Here is a 15,938-nt window from a genome sequence, read left to right on the forward strand (position 1 = left end):
GTGGGGTGCAATAAATCCCAAATTAATACAACCACTAGCATAAAAAAAAAGAATTTTGACGCATTGTGGCTAACGCAACAAATCAGAACGTTCAGCTTAAAATGTTGATAAACTATTAAGCTATTTCTTCAAAATATAAGCGCAGCAAAGCGCACATGAAAGTAGGCTATAAGCGCAAATGTTCCACTAGCGGGAAAACACCATTATCAAAATTGACCGCAAATGAGATTATGCATGTAATGCTTTTATTAGAAAGGTGCATTTTATAGTGAACATTTTCTTCCCCAAACTCACGCGCTGCTTATGTATGCCAGTTAACTTCTTAAAATGGGGTTTAGAGCCTATTTGGCCACTTTAGTTGTGGTACAACCCTTATCAAAACATATAGGCCTATGGACTAGGCTACATGAGGTGTGCGACTATGATTAAAAAAAGTTGCAAAAAAAGGCAGTTTCTTATGCTGGGCATCATTCACAAGTGATAATATATAATTCAATATATAATTTCCTGAGGACGGCTCACCTCTCACAGTTCTGGGTGACTTTAACCTCCCCACGTCTACCTTTGACTCATTCCTCTCTGCCTCCTTCTTTCCACTCCTCTCCTCTTTTGACCTCACCCTCTCACCTTCCCCCCCTACTCACAAGGCAGGCAATACGCTTGACCTCATCTTTACTAGATGCTGTTCTTCCACTAACCTCATTGCAACTCCCCTCCAAGTCTCCGACCACTACCTTGTATCCTTTTCCCTCTCGCTCTCATCCAACACTTCCCACACTGCCCCTACTCGGATGGTATCGCGCCGTCCCAACCTTTGCTCTCTCTCCCCCGCTACTCTCTCCTCTCCCATCCTATCATCTCTTCCCTCTGCTCAAACCTTCTCCAACCTATCTCCTGATTCTGCCTCCTCAACCCTCCTCTCCTCCCTTTCTGCATCCTTTGACTCTCTATGTCCCCTATCCTCCAGGCCGGCTCGGTCCTCCCCTCCCGCTCCGTGGCTCGACGACTCATTGCGAGCTCACAGAACAGGGCTCCGGGCAGCCGAGCGGAAATGGAGGAAAACTCGCCTCCCTGCGGACCTGGCATCCTTTCACTCCCTCCTCTCTACATTTTCCTCTTCTGTCTCTGCTGCTAAAGCCACTTTCTACCACTCTAAATTCCAAGCATCTGCCTCTAACCCTAGGAAGCTCTTTGCCACCTTCTCCTCCCTCCTGAATCCTCCTCCCTCTCTGCAGACGACTTCGTCAACCATTTCGAAAAGAAGGTCGACGACATCCGATCCTCGTTTACTAAGTCAAACGACACCGCTGGTTCTGCTCACACTGCCCTACCCTGTGCTCTGACCTCTTTCTCCCCTCTCTCTCCAGATGAAATCTCGCGTCTTGTGACGGCCGGCCGCCCAACAACCTGCCCGCTTGACCCTATCCCCTCCTCTCTTCTCCAGACCATTTCCGGAGACCTTCTCCCTTACCTCACCTCGCTCATCAACTCATCCTTGACCGCTGGCTACGTCCCTTCCGTCTTCAAGAGAGCGAGAGTTGCACCCCTTCTGAAAAAACCTACACTCGATCCCTCCAATGTCAACAACTACAGACCAGTATCCCTTCTTTCTTTTCTCTCCAAAACTCTTGAACGTGCCGTCCTTGGCCAGCTCTCCTGCTATCTCTCTCAGAATGACCTTCTTGATCCAAATCAGTCAGGTTTCAAGACTAGTCACTCAACTGAGACTGCTCTTCTCTGTATCACGGAGGCGCTCCGCACTGCTAAAGCTAACTCGCTCTCCTCTGCTCTCATCCTTCTAGACCTATCGGCTGCCTTCGATACTGTGAACTATCAGATCCTCCTCTCCACCCTCTCCGAGTTGGGCATCTCCGGTGCGGCCCACGCTTGGATTGCGTCCTACCTGACAGGTCGCTCCTACCAGGTGGCGTGGCGAGAATCTGTCTCCTCACCACGCGCTCTCACCACTGGTGTCCCCCAGGGCTCTGTTCTAGGCCCTCTCCTATTCTCGCTATACACCAAGTCACTTGGCTCTGTCATAACCTCACATGGTCTCTCCTATCATTGCTATGCAGACGACACACAATTAATCTTCTCCTTTCCCCCATCTGATGACCAGGTGACGAATCGCATCTCTGCATGTCTGGCAGACATATCAGTGTGGATGACGGATCACCACCTCAAGCTGAACCTCGGCAAGACGGAGCTGCTCTTCCTCCCGGGGAAGGACTGCCCGTTCCATGATCTCGCCATCACGGTTGACAACTCCATTGTGTCCTCCTCCCAGAGCGCTAAGAACCTTGGCGTGATCCTGGACAACACCCTGTCGTTCTCAACTAACATCAAGGCGGTGGCCCGTTCCTGTAGGTTCATGCTCTACAACATCCGCAGAGTACGACCCTGCCTCACACAGGAAGCGGCGCAGGTCCTAATCCAGGCACTTGTCATCTCCCGTCTGGATTACTGCAACTCGCTGTTGGCTGGGCTCCCTGCCTGTGCCATTAAACCCCTACAACTCATCCAGAACGCCGCAGCCCGTCTGGTGTTCAACCTTCCCAAGTTCTCTCACGTCACCCCGCTCCTCCGCTCTCTCCACTGGCTTCCAGTTGAAGCTCGCATCCGCTACAAGACCATGGTGCTTGCCTACGGAGCTGTGAGGGGAACGGCACCTCAGTACCTTCAGGCTCTGATCAGGCCCTACACCCAAACAAGGGCACTGCGTTCATCCACCTCTGGCCTGCTCGCCTCCCTACCACTGAGGAAGTACAGTTCCCGCTCAGCCCAGTCAAAACTGTTCGCTGCTCTGGCACCCCAATGGTGGAACAAACTCCCTCACGACGCCAGGACAGCGGAGTCAATCACCACCTTCCGGAGACACCTGAAACCCCACCTCTTCAAGGAATACCTAGGATAGGATAAAGCAATCCTTCTGACCCCCCCCCCCTTAAAAGATTTAGATGCACTATTGTAAAGTGGCTGTTCCACTGGATGTCATAAGGTGAATGCACCAATTTGTAAGTCCCTCTGGATAAGAGCGTCTGCTAAATGACTTAAATGTAAATGTAAATGTACAAGTGATAGGCTAATATTGTCACCCATCAAACTATTCTTGATTTAATTTTGACTTTACATACTAAATAATGTGTGTGAGAAATGTGTTTGGATTTAGAAAGGTGCATGATAATGGTCCAGTCTCGAAACAGGGGCAGTAGAAAAACAATATGTAATCTATGCACTTAAATAATGAATGGAGGACACTTTCCCCATGGTTCATTTTCATGCCAGCTGGGTAGGCTATACTCCTGTTCTAAAGATAAACAATGTATTTAATATTAGGAAAGTTGAGAAATAAATATAGTAGGCCTAGTCTATTGAAAGCTGATGGAATCCTCCTCTTTTTAGTAGAGGCAACCACTTGTTTTCTTGTGCAATTGCATAGCCTATAGAAATGTTTTGCAACATGAGCTCTCATTAAGTGTTTGATTAGATTTTCAACACATTTGCATTGATGACAGAGTGATTAGAGGGACAATAGAGTGCCGAGTACCAGGCAGTTAGCAAGTTTGGTAGGCTACTAATGACCATCAGCAGCATCAAAACTTGGAGGCCTAATTAACATGAATAAACGGTCACGTGGAATTTGACTGCCTTCATGATCGATGGAGCGGCGGTAATACGGTCACCGCAACAGCCCAATTGTACAATATTTGCCCATAAAAATTGTTTACATTCTTCAAGCTCTGTCAAGTTGATTATTGATCATTGCTAGACAGCCATTTTCAAGTCTTGCTAAAGATTTTTGTTCTTGGAATGTATATGTTTAAATTAATGATTAGAATATTCCACCCTGAAACCATATAGTTGTATGAAATTGATTAGAATCCTAAAATTATTATTATTGATGTGTGTAGTTTTAGTCAGAATTAGGGTAAAACAATATATCTTTATAGTATCTTAAACACAGACTGTCTGAGCAAAATTCGGTGCCGACCTGGCTAGGCTGGGAGATTTGGGAGAGGGCAGGGAGTACTTCTCATAGTCTCCCTAATCTTGGGGGAGGACAGGGAATGCTTCTCACGGTCTCCCTAATCTTTATCGGCTGGGTAGTGATACAGTATGTGCATAGGATACCTACTGTTTGTGTGTGAAGGTATATGCGTAAGGAGCCAGTATAAAATGGATGGTTTTGTACAACGGACTAGGACGTCCTCGTGAATAAACATTTGACTATTGTAGGCTGGGCCTCTGTCTGTTTTCATTTCAACCAGTATCTTACAAATTCTGGGTTGCAGACTGAGTAGTTAATTGAAGTTCAGTTTATGAACATTGAGAACATAATTCTCTTAACAATTTTCAAGCCAATTTAAGTCAAAACAGTAGCATTCATAGCTGAATTTGAAAAGGCTTTAGATAAAGTACGACTGGAATTTATAAATGATTTCCCCACGATGTCAAGCAAAGAGGCACTGAGTTTGAAGATAGGCCTTGAAATACATCAACAGGTACACCTCCAATTGACTCAAATTATGTCAATTAGCCTATCAGAAGCTTCTAAAGCCACATCATTTTCTGGAATTTCCCAAGCTGTTTAAAGGCACAGTCAACTAAGTGTATGTAAACTTCTGACCCACTGGAATTGTGATGGAGTGAATTATAAGTGCAATTGTCTGTCTGTAAACAATTGTTGGAAAATGTACTTGTGTCATGCACAAAGTAGATGTCCTAACCGACTTGCCAAAACTATAGTTTGTTTACGAGAAATGTGTGAGTTTTAATGACTCCAACCTAACCGACTTGCCAAAACTATAGTTTGTTAACGAGAAATGTGTGAGTTTTAATGAGGTAAGCAACTCCAGTGTAGAAATAGCCTTGTGTTTGAAGTTATTGTCCTGCTGAAAGGTGAATTTGTCTCCCAGTGTCTGTTGTAAAGCAGACTGAACAAGTTTTTTTTCTCTAGTATTTTGCCTGTGCGTATTCTGTTTCTTAGCCCTTGCTGATGACAAGCATTGTATTGGTTTTGCCCCAAACATAACGCTTCATATTCTTTGCCTATTTTCTTGCAGTATTACTTATGTGCCTTTTTGTAAACAGGATGCAGGTTTTGGAATACTTTTATTCTGTTCAGGCATCCTTCTTTTCACTCTGTCATCTAGGTTAGTATTGTAGAGTCTCTGAGCAGTTCTTTCCTCTCCGGCAACTGAGTTAGGAAAGACGCCTGTATCTTTGTAGTAAAGCCTAAATAATAACTTCACCATGCTCATAGGGATGGTCAGCATCTGTTACCAATTAGTGCCATTCTTTGAGGCACTGGAAAACCTCCCTGGTCTTTGTGGTTGAATCTGTGTTTGAAATTCACTGCTCAACTGAGGGACCTTACCGATAATTGTATATGTGGGGTACAGAGATGGGGTAGTCATTCGAAAATCATCCTAAACAATATTAATGAACACGGAATGAGTCTATGCAACTTATTATGCGATATGTTAAGCACCTTTTTACACCTGAACTTATTTAGACTTGCCATAACAAAGGGGTTGAATATTATTGACTTAATAAGACATCAGCTTTTCATTTTTTATTCATTTCTAAAATATTCAACAAACAAAATTCCACTTTGACATTACGGGGTACTGTCTGTAGATCAGTGGACAGCATCGAAATTAAATCAATTTTAAATTCAGGCTAACCCAACAAAATGTGGGGAAAATAAAGGGGTGCGAACGCTTTCTGAAGGCACTGTATACTAGCATACATGTCCAACACATTGGTTCATTTCATGTACAGTAGCATACTGATGTGAATATTGGAATAAAGCCCACACAACATAATAATTGCTAGAGGGATAGTTACAGACCCGACGAACGTGATGATCAAAGAGGAGCAGTTGAAGCATTTCATATCATAGTCTGATGCAAAGTCATTTTGGAAAATGATTGTAGTGCACATGTTGCCCCAATATATCTACATGGCTCAGGCTCTCTGATGAGACATTTTGACATCTCATGTGGCTGGCAAAAGATGCAGAGTTGCCTACCTCGTTTTTTAGGCAGAGGTGAATGGGGAAGTCTCGGCTGTCTGCTACTGCCTCTCCATCAGGCAACACGGTGTACACCACCACCTGGGCAAAAGGTGTCAGCTCAGGCATCCGCTGCAGCGAGAGAGTCAGCTGCCCTTGGTTTACTAAAACAAGAGATGGACAATGGGATAAACATTAGCTCACCATAAACCACCAATCATCCAATACGGACATAGTGTTCAGTGACTAGTCTATGAAATAAGTAAGAACTTGTACTGAATATGTAATCTGGATGATTGAATTCTGTCGTGACAGCTTTATATCCCATGCCAGTTTAATGTCATTAGGTCTTTTCCAGGAGGTATGTTCTCTAATCAAGTGGGGTTCTGAGAAGTCCTAATGAAAAACGTCAAGAAACATTCGGGAGAATCCAAGTCCCATGTATTTACCTTTTCCTTCTGTAACAGTCACCGGAAGATGGCCGTGCTGCTGAATGCTGCCTCTAGATATAACCTGGGACATAAGAGACAGCCAGGTGGCAGCGTCAACATTAATAACCAGAGAGTGACCCAGGGAGACTGGAACATTGGATAAAACTTTGGGATCTGCTAGCAAATATCTTGAAGTTACTGCATTATTAAAGTGTAAAATTACTGAATATCCCTAATGATTAACTTTTCAACTGCATGTAAAGTACTGTATGGTTTGCCCGAGCCATTAAAATATTTCCAGACGCAACACAATGACAATCAAATACCGAAGTAAGTAAAATAAATATCCCAAAACCACAGACCAAGTGTAAAAACCATGTTAGGTTGTACTTTGAGTGAAACATCCCTTTTAATCTTACCAGATAGAAAAAGTCCAGGGTCGTCTGTCCCTTTTTCAGCTCCACGCCTTGGATGATGTAGTGAGCAAGAACAATACCGTCCTTCTCACAGGAGAACTTCCCTTCACCCTGCATTATCTTCACAAAGCTCTTGCTCTTGGAATAAAATTTTCTTGTGAATTGGTAATCGGATGAATATTCTGGTCTACGCACACCCTGCTCGTACGGATAATCCTCCATAACCTTTTGATAACGAGCCTGGTTCAAGAAAAACAGAAAATATATTAAAAATAAACAATTGTAATAACCGTGGAGAATACATCAGGAGAAATGAATGATCTCACTCAGAATAAACAATTTAATATTTAAATAATATCATTAAATATTTAATAGAGGAAAACATGAGTGAGTGACCACTGACCGACAGAGAGACAGAATCAGAACTCCATAGAGAAGTGTCTAGAGAGAAAGAAGCAATGCCCTTGCTGTCTGTGGTGAGAGTCCAGTTCTCAGAATTGCCACTGTTTTGTAGGAAGAGATACACAGGCTCATTGGGAATGGGACTAGAGTCTGGACCGGTCACTTTGATCTGAAAACACAGGACAGGATGACTGCAGACATTCAATATACTAAATGAACACTCCCATTGCATACAACACATCAAGAGCCTAGTTTACATGCTCCAAATTACATGTTAACATTTATCACCACTTCATGCTCAAATCGATTTTTCTGAGTAATACATTTTCTGCAGCGTTATTAAAAAGGCATTTGTTAATATAGTTTGTCCTCACTTTCCCCTCGTATGCAATCCCTGGTTTATATGCTTGGGGCACGTCCTCAAAACGAACAGTTATGATGACATTGGTGAAGCTTGCCTTGCCACTACCTTTAAGGATGACCCCTGGAGAGAACACAGGCAAGGGTCAGAGGTCAACAGTTGAGCATGTAAACACATCTACGTTCAAGATAAGGTTCTCCTACCCGTTCCATATTCTTCCATCTCAGTCTCCACTTCGAAGTCATCAAACTTTGATTCATTTAGACCGAACCGGGTCACGTCAATAATTTGGGTTGCACAACCAGTTGTGTCGGTCTAGGCAGAATGAGTAGTTATTGTAGCTCAGCTTAAATCCGCTTCGAAAACGTCTATAAACCTCAACATTTTCCCCACAGTGAGTGTTCTTTGTCATCAAAGAATTTGGCATAACAAGAATAAAAAATACTTACATTAATATGATACAACTCGCAGATATTAATAGCATCATATAACCAGCGATATTGAATGACATTTCTGCAAACTTTCGCCATGACAGACCCCAGCACTGGTTTTCCATAAGTGTATCTAGAAACAAAGTCAACAGAAGAAAAACAATTCAAGAATGGCAATCACGTGTTGTAAAAATAGAAACAGCTATGAACATGAGCAAGTATCAAACATGGGACAGTATATATCAAGTAAAGTCTATGCAACACACAAATTAAGTCTGACTTAATATTCTGCCCATAAAATGTCCCAGTTTAAAAGCTTGTTTGTCATTATCATCTTACTGTCTATCATGCTCTATCATCTTATGCACTTACTTTCCACAAACTCTCAGTGTTGCTTGCTTGTCCAGAATAGTTATTGTTTGGGGAAGATAGACTTTCACCTCATATTTGGGTAAAACTATAAAAAATACATAAAGATATTACATCCTCGTGGTCTGTTGAACTACACCAAAAACATAAATCACACCACAATGGAATCAACATGTAAAAACAATATAATCAGATTTGTTTTATCCCATACTTTTCTCTTTTTATCCCATGCCAATTTCCTCACCATATTCTTTGATGTCAAAGTTTTGGGAGGTTTGCTCTCCCTTCTCATTCCATGCAGTGATGATGTAACTTCCTTGCGTTGCCTCTGCAGACATGGGGTGGGACAGGTCCAGAATTCCACTCACTGTTGACTGGTTCAACCACTGAGCAATGCGGTTGGAGTTGGGGTCCTGTATACAGATTCATAATAGGTAGAAGGAAGATATTTTTGTTATAGAGAGGAATTGTATAAATTTATGCCACAGTACATATTGGCAGGTAATATTTTTTAAGGGAGATCATGTCATTATTATTGCTCATGTTATATACAGCTTTGGTTTTTAGTTGCAATGGATTTGAATGAGTCTCACCTGAAGCTCCACTGTTAGATACTAGAAAAGATAAACAAAACATTCAGCATTTAACATTTGACCCCAAAAAACATTTTCAAACTGTATTATTTCCCAAAATTATTTTCACAGTAGGCCTAAAGGGAACTACTGTCATGTCAGGAAATGGGTTTAAAACAAACATTTCATAACTTTCCAAAACAGTTTCTACAGTACAGGCATCTTTATCTACAGAGTTACAGTACAGAGCAGGCTTTGAGCTCATGTTGACTCAGATGCTCTGCTCAAACAGCCAGGCCAAATGAACTCTGACCACATGTTTGCTGAGCCACACACACACACACACACACACACACACACTGACCCATTAAACAAATAAAATAATAGCAGACAAAATTAGACTGCAAGAGGATGAAATCATTGCTCCATCACTTGCCTTCCTTACTCAACTACAGTAAACCTCTCCCAAACTACACCACCCGAGAATGTTGCAAAGCTGACTAACACTCGGCTGTCCTGTTCAACCCAACTTAAATGCTTTGAAAGAGTAACTTTATTTATATTGAACAACATTGAAAGAGTAACTTACCATCTGATTGAATGACAAGAAACTGGCATCCAGCGAGACGATTCGGAACTTGACTGGGAAAACGGTAGAAACATTTGTCTATATAGTATCTGTCTATGTACAGTATATTCATCATCCATTTCAGGAAGGACCTTTCTGATGGCCTCACAAATATATTGTAAAGTATGCATAATCATCAATCAAAATTAACAGTAGGCCTAGACAAAAGAGTCAGTTTAGTACATTTACAAGTAATAACTCAGGAAGGGTCCGTTTCAGTGTTCATCAAAGATGATTTCTAACTACCTGTCTGTCCAGGTTTGTAGACTGGTTTGTCTGTCTGGAAAATGGTCAGGAATCTTTTAGGCTTGATAAGGATCTTGGTCTTTTTACTCATCTCATCCTTCCTCCCCTTGATGCTGACATGGACAGTGGCCACACTGTCAGCCTTCACTGGGGGTACCTACAATATGAAGAACAGAAGAATGGAAGCTTGTTAGAACTTCTACAATCCTCTAGCTCCTAACCAAAGCTTGGCTCTCCGAGTAGCTTGAGAACAGAGGGCTTTTTGTTAAATGGTAGATAGCATAGCAAAGTATGATATAAAATAACTGCTATTGCCTTTAATAGGTTGGATCATTTTGCATATAGCACCCAGCCTGGAATTCAAGTTGAGTTCCACACAACACGACGGAGTTACAACCAAACTATTAAAAATAAAATACTGAAATGAATGTGTTTTGTTGAATGAATGCGCATAGGTAACTTAAAAGCTAGTAAGAATAGTACTTTATTTAGATGACAAAAGGACCACAGAAGAAGAGCCAGGAGATTCTATCAACTGTAATCTTACACACACTGAGTGTACAAAATATTAAGAACAACCTTACAATTGACACCTTGTAGAGCCCATGCCCCGATAAATGAAGGTTGTTCTAAGGTCAAAACTCAAAATTGGGCAGGTGTTCATAATGTTTGGTATACTCAGTGTATGTACAACTGATGGGGGTAACTGTTCAACTAAAATCAATATGAAGCGAGGCACATGTTGTGTAACACCATACCATTGACGGGAAAGAGACCCAATTCAAAGTGTCAGCTACTATTAAAGCTGATGACTCCGGTCAGTGTTAAGTAAAGAAATGACGTCAACATTTAACCCATTGGCTTGTTGACTGTGGTCGGGATGCTTTTGCATGAAAGACGATAGAATAGAGCCACATTCAGTAACTCACATCGTTGTGGAACTTTGCAGTTAGAAATGTCATACATAGGGCTGGCATGACTCCTTAACCTACATGTCAGAGAGGCATGTTGGTTCTACATGAAATATTTATATCAGAGCGTTCCACAACGTTGTAGCCTGCTGAACGCAGCACAGTTGCAGCTGACCTGGAAGGAGATGCAGTGATAGAAGTCCTGTGTTACGGCTTCCTCCAGTAGAATGATGCTGCTGCCCCCCTCCATCTCCAGCGACACCTTCAACGACAGAGGCTCTGTGGCTTGGTGGACCTGAGCACAAAGTTTCTCTTTGGTCCCTCCTACCACCTCCGAGCTGACCGTCACCAGGTAAATCCTAAAAGGGGAAAGAATCAGCATGAATGCAGCTGTGGTAATAATACTTAAGTGGCAGTGTACTCAAACAGCTCTTTAGTTCCTTTGTAGCCTACTGATTTTTTAAAGTTGGGGACAAAGTGACCTTAATTGTCTCTGGCTATGTGCCCCACTCAGAGTCCAAACAATGAGAAATTGATTCTGTTTCAGACAGTGTTGGAGGGAATACCAATTAGTTGTTTGATGGTCCGTCAACCATGTATTGGGGAACAAAGTCGTCATGCCCATTGGGGCTCGTGCCCACTCAGATTTGTACTGTTTAAAATAGATATACATATACACACTGGACAAACATATAAAACACAACATGTAAAGTGTTGGTCCCATGTTTCATAAGCTGAAATAAAACATCCCAGAAATGTTCCATATGCACAAAAAGCTTATTTCTGTGAAATTATGTGCACAAATTTGTTTACATCCCTATTAGTGAGCATTTCTCCTTTCTCCACCAGACAGATGTGGCATATTAAGAAGCTTATTAAACAGCATGATCATTATACAGTGCACCTTGTAAAAGGCCACTCTAAAATGTGCAGTTTTGTCACACCAGAATGCCACAGATGTCTCAAGTTGAGGGAGCGTGTAATTGGCATGATGACTGCAGTAATGTCCGCCAGAGCTGATGCCAGAGAATGTAATGTTAATTTCTCTACCATAAGCCGCCTCCAATATCATTTCAGAGAATTTTGCAGTACGTCCAACCGGCCTCATAACCACAGACCACATGTAACCACGCCAGCCCAGGACCTCCACATCCGGCTACTTCACGTGCGGGATCATCTGAGACCAGCCACCCATAAAGCTGATGAAACTGAGGAGTACTTGTCTGTAATGAAGCGCTTTTGTGAGGAAAAGCTCATTCTGATTGGCTGGGCCTGGCTCCCCAGTGGGTGAGCCTATGTCCTCCCAGGACCACCCATGGCTGCGCCCCTGAATAGTCATGTGAAATCCATAGATTAGGGTCTAATGAATTTAAATTGACAGATTTTCTTATATGAACTGTAACTCAATAAAATCGTTGAAATTGTTGCGTTATATATATATTACGCATATACACTACCGTTCAAAAGTTTGGGGTCACTAAGATGCTGGCCTTCTATGCAGAGTTGCAAAGAAAAGCCATATCTCAGACTGGCCAATAAAAATAAAAGATTAAGATGGTCAAAAGAACACAGACATTGGACGGAGGAACTCTGCCTAGAAGGCCAGCATCCCGGAGTCGCCTCTTCACTGTTGACGTTGAGATTGGTGTTTTGCGGGTACTATTTAATGAAGCTGCCAGTTGAGGACTTGTGAGGCGTCTGTTTCTCAAACTAGACACGCTAATGTACTTGTCCTCTTGCTCAGTTGTGCACCGGGGCCTCCCACTCCTCTTTCTATTCTGGTTAGAGAATAATTGCAAAAGGGTTTTCTAATGATCAATTAGCTTTTTAAAATGATAAACTTGGATTAGCTAACACAACGTGCCATTGGAACACGAGTCATGGTTGCTGATTATGGGCCTCTGTACGCCTATGTAGATAATCCATTAAAAATCTGCCATTTCCAGCTACAATAGTCATTTACAATATTAACAATGTCTACACTGTATTTCTGATCAATTTGATGTTATATTAATGGACTAGAAATGTGCTTTTCTTTCAAAAACAAGAACATTTCTAAGTAACTCCAAACTTTTGAACGGTAGTGTATACACACACACACAATGCATTTGGAAAGTACTCAGACCCCTTGACTTTTTCCACATTTTGATATGTTACAGCCTTTCTCCTAAAATTGATTACATTGTTTCCCCTCCTCAATCTACACACAATACGCCATAATGACAAAGCAAAAATAGGTTCATAGAAATGTTCACATTTATTACAAATTTAAACTTAAATACCACATTTATAAGTAGTATTCAGACCCTTTACCCGGTACTTTGTTGAAGCACCTTTGGCAGCAATTATAGCCTTGAGTCTTCTTGGGTATGACGCTACAAGCTTTGCACACCTGTATTTGGGGAGTCTCTCCCATTCTTCTCTGCAGATCCTCTAAGCTCTGTCAGGTTGGATGTGGTGCGTCGCTGCACAGCTATTTTCAGGTCTCCCCAGAGATGTTTGATCGGGTTCAAGTCCGGGCTCTGGCTGGGCCACTCAAATGCATTGAGACTTTTCCCGACGCCACTCCTGCATTGTCTTGGCTGTGTGCTTAGGGTCATTATTATTTTTGTTGTTTCTCTATACTACTAGCCACCTAGCAATTGTATTTAGTTGGCTTTAGCTAGCCAAGATATGTTCCCAGTCTCCTAACCATATAAAGCTACCAAGAAGCCATTTCAGGCTATCAATCAAGACAGACAAGCAAGCTACTCTTAGCTGGCATGCCTGTTGGCAAGTTGGGAGACTTTAGAAAAGCAACATTCAACATTCTCCAACTTCAGGCCAGGGTCCTAAGCCCCCAATGGACCACCCCCCAGCCATCCTTACATACTTTGTGCCCCTCAGATTTTGAGGGTGCATGAAGCCCCTGTTGGGGATAATTGCACAGAGGGACATTGGAGGAAAGCACACTAATATGGACTATCCAAGGACTATCACAAGTCGGATTTGTAACCCCAAAATGTACAGGCCTGTTTGCCAGCATGTCTCATAAGATATGAAAAGCCTCTCACGTGCAAGAAAGAGAGAGAATGGTACTTTTCCTGTCCTGTGGCCTGCCCATTTCCAACTTTTTTATATATTGTTATTCACAAATGGAGACAATTACAAGCAGATATTCAGCTATATCAGTGCAGTAAGCATATACACGATGTTGTTGTTATGTAATATTATGTTTATAACTAAAATAATTATATTGCTCAGGTGACATACCCTACATCTGCAGGTGCATAGCCTGGAAATTACGGAGAATAATGAATTCTTCAATTTGATTATAGACTGTGGTATGCAGCCAAACATGTAAACGACAATTGCTTGTTGTGAGTTTAATCCCTCAATTAAATGACGAAAATACTACGTGCTTCTACTGCCTACTACTTACTGTACGTTAAATGTTTTGTAGCGTACTTACGATTCATTGAAGGTACTCGATGTCGCAGTTCGTAAAATTACTGATGTGATAAATACAAGGCAAAGGAAGTTGAGCGCCATGGCCATAACCGTGGTACACATCCTCCGCACTTCGGAATGCTCCCTTCCCTCGTCCAGATGGTCAGGAAAGTTGCACAAACGGTGCTGTTTATACCTAAATGCACCCTCTTGTGTCACCCCCTTCCAAATCGCAGCCACCTCCCGTTTCCTCCCAATTCCAAAGAAGTTCTCAAACAGTCACAGCCCCGCGAGAAATGGGATGGTCAGAATGACACAAAATTCGGGCGTAGGAACTCTTCCCCCCTCGAACATCCACCGACGTAAAGAAAGTTTCAAGTTGGATATTCGACGGATATTCGCGCTTTCAAACCACTTGAGGCGCAGACTCCAAATAAGTGGCATGATGTTGGAAAAATTGCTCACAACATTATTTTCCCGATTTGGACATTCATTCGCATTCCAAAGCTAATAAACATGTGGAAATGTGAGCAACATTTGGTATTCCTAGTTGAATTAGGGAGCGTAAACAAAGTACAAACTTTTTTTACTTTCGAATTTCAATAGCTCCTTGGTCATGTGACCTAATTGACTCAAACAAGTTTCAGAATGTCCACTGACTACCCTTCTATATTGCACACCCTTTGGTTTGTTCATTTTCATCTCACACGTTTTTACATGAATTGTTCAAACTTTCACATTTCAATAGCTCCTTGGTCATGTGACCTACGGACTACAAACAAGGTTCAGAATGTCCCCTCCAAGACAATGAGGCTGCAGGCCAGGTATGTTTTTTTTCTTCCAATGTTAAAGGATTGTGATAGTTTGTTTTCAGTTCATGTTTAAGAGGACAATAACTCTTCTAAATGTGTTTCATTTGCATATTGCAGGTCACAGCTCTGTGGCGAAGAAACAATTGCGAGGTAGTGGTTGCTGATGTGAGGTCTACAGACAAAAATTCCTCTTTCCTTCTCCATCATTCAGAGTTTAAAACTCTGCAGCCCCACAAATGGCTTGTGGATGAGGTAGTCATAACATGACAATAAGCATTTTTTTCAATCACAATTCTAAACATATCGTGGAGAGAAAAAAAATCATACAATATGAAGGATGAACATAGAAGTACATTAGATGTGCACCTAACCATGTCTAATGACATGTAATATCATTATGTAGTTAAGTGGAATTGGAGTTGAATGTTTCTGATGATGTACACTTGAGTATTTATGGCCCTTATTCTGTCACTTTAAAGTAAATAGTGAAGATGTGTCATCACGTAAACACAGTGTTGTCAGCAATAACACATTTTTTGGACTACATAACACCTTATGTATGATACTTAATCTCCCTAACAAGGCATATAAACTCAGCAACAAAAAAAAACGTCCTTTTTTCAGGACCCTGTCTTTCAAAGATAATTCGTAAAAATCCAAATAACTTCACAGATCTTCATTGTAAAGGGTTTAAACACTGTTTACCATGCTTGTTCAATGAACCATAAACAATTAATGAACATGCACCTGTGGAACAGTCGTTAAGACACTAACAGTTTACAGACGGTAGGCAAATAAGGTCACAGTTATGAAAACTTATGACACAAAAGAGGCCTTTCTACTGACTGAAAAACACCAAAAGAAAGATGCCCAGGGTCCCTGCTCATCTGCGTGAATGTGCCTTAGGCATGCTG

General features: G+C 41.9%; 1 protein-coding gene and 1 long non-coding RNA gene across 3 annotated transcripts in view; one reads left to right on the plus strand and one right to left on the minus strand.

Annotated features, from left to right (window-relative positions):
- The window catches only part of LOC129832156 (alpha-2-macroglobulin-like), a 38,364-nt gene extending 23,915 nt beyond the window's left edge, over nucleotides 1-14,449 (minus strand). Inside the window, exons 1-14 of one of the 2 annotated variants that reach the window (XM_055895979.1) lie at nucleotides 14,235-14,449; nucleotides 10,959-11,142; nucleotides 9,873-10,029; nucleotides 9,588-9,640; nucleotides 9,020-9,040; nucleotides 8,671-8,839; nucleotides 8,430-8,514; nucleotides 8,076-8,190; nucleotides 7,830-7,941; nucleotides 7,640-7,749; nucleotides 7,267-7,434; nucleotides 6,867-7,103; nucleotides 6,466-6,529; nucleotides 6,035-6,180 (exon numbers count right to left, since the gene is read on the minus strand). In XM_055895979.1, coding sequence (XP_055751954.1) covers nucleotides 6,035-6,180; nucleotides 6,466-6,529; nucleotides 6,867-7,103; nucleotides 7,267-7,434; nucleotides 7,640-7,749; nucleotides 7,830-7,941; nucleotides 8,076-8,190; nucleotides 8,430-8,514; nucleotides 8,671-8,839; nucleotides 9,020-9,040; nucleotides 9,588-9,640; nucleotides 9,873-10,029; nucleotides 10,959-11,142; nucleotides 14,235-14,335 — 1,722 coding nt within the window. In that variant the 5' untranslated portion in view covers nucleotides 14,336-14,449. The remainder of the gene's footprint in view (nucleotides 1-6,034; nucleotides 6,181-6,465; nucleotides 6,530-6,866; nucleotides 7,104-7,266; nucleotides 7,435-7,639; nucleotides 7,750-7,829; nucleotides 7,942-8,075; nucleotides 8,191-8,429; nucleotides 8,515-8,670; nucleotides 8,840-9,019; nucleotides 9,041-9,587; nucleotides 9,641-9,872; nucleotides 10,030-10,958; nucleotides 11,143-14,234) is intronic. The other variant, XM_055895980.1, reaches the window with a different exon arrangement.
- Nucleotides 14,450-14,661: 212 nt separating this feature from the next.
- On the plus strand, nucleotides 14,662-15,509 carry LOC129832183 (uncharacterized). Its single transcript, XR_008755887.1, has 3 exons — nucleotides 14,662-14,738; nucleotides 14,961-15,036; nucleotides 15,142-15,509. It is a non-coding gene; the product is annotated as an uncharacterized LOC129832183 (long non-coding RNA).
- Nucleotides 15,510-15,938: the final 429 nt, after the last annotated feature.

This window comes from Salvelinus fontinalis, chromosome 33 (assembly GCF_029448725.1).
Source record: "Salvelinus fontinalis isolate EN_2023a chromosome 33, ASM2944872v1, whole genome shotgun sequence".
Classification (NCBI taxonomy): Eukaryota; Metazoa; Chordata; class Actinopteri; order Salmoniformes; family Salmonidae; genus Salvelinus; species Salvelinus fontinalis.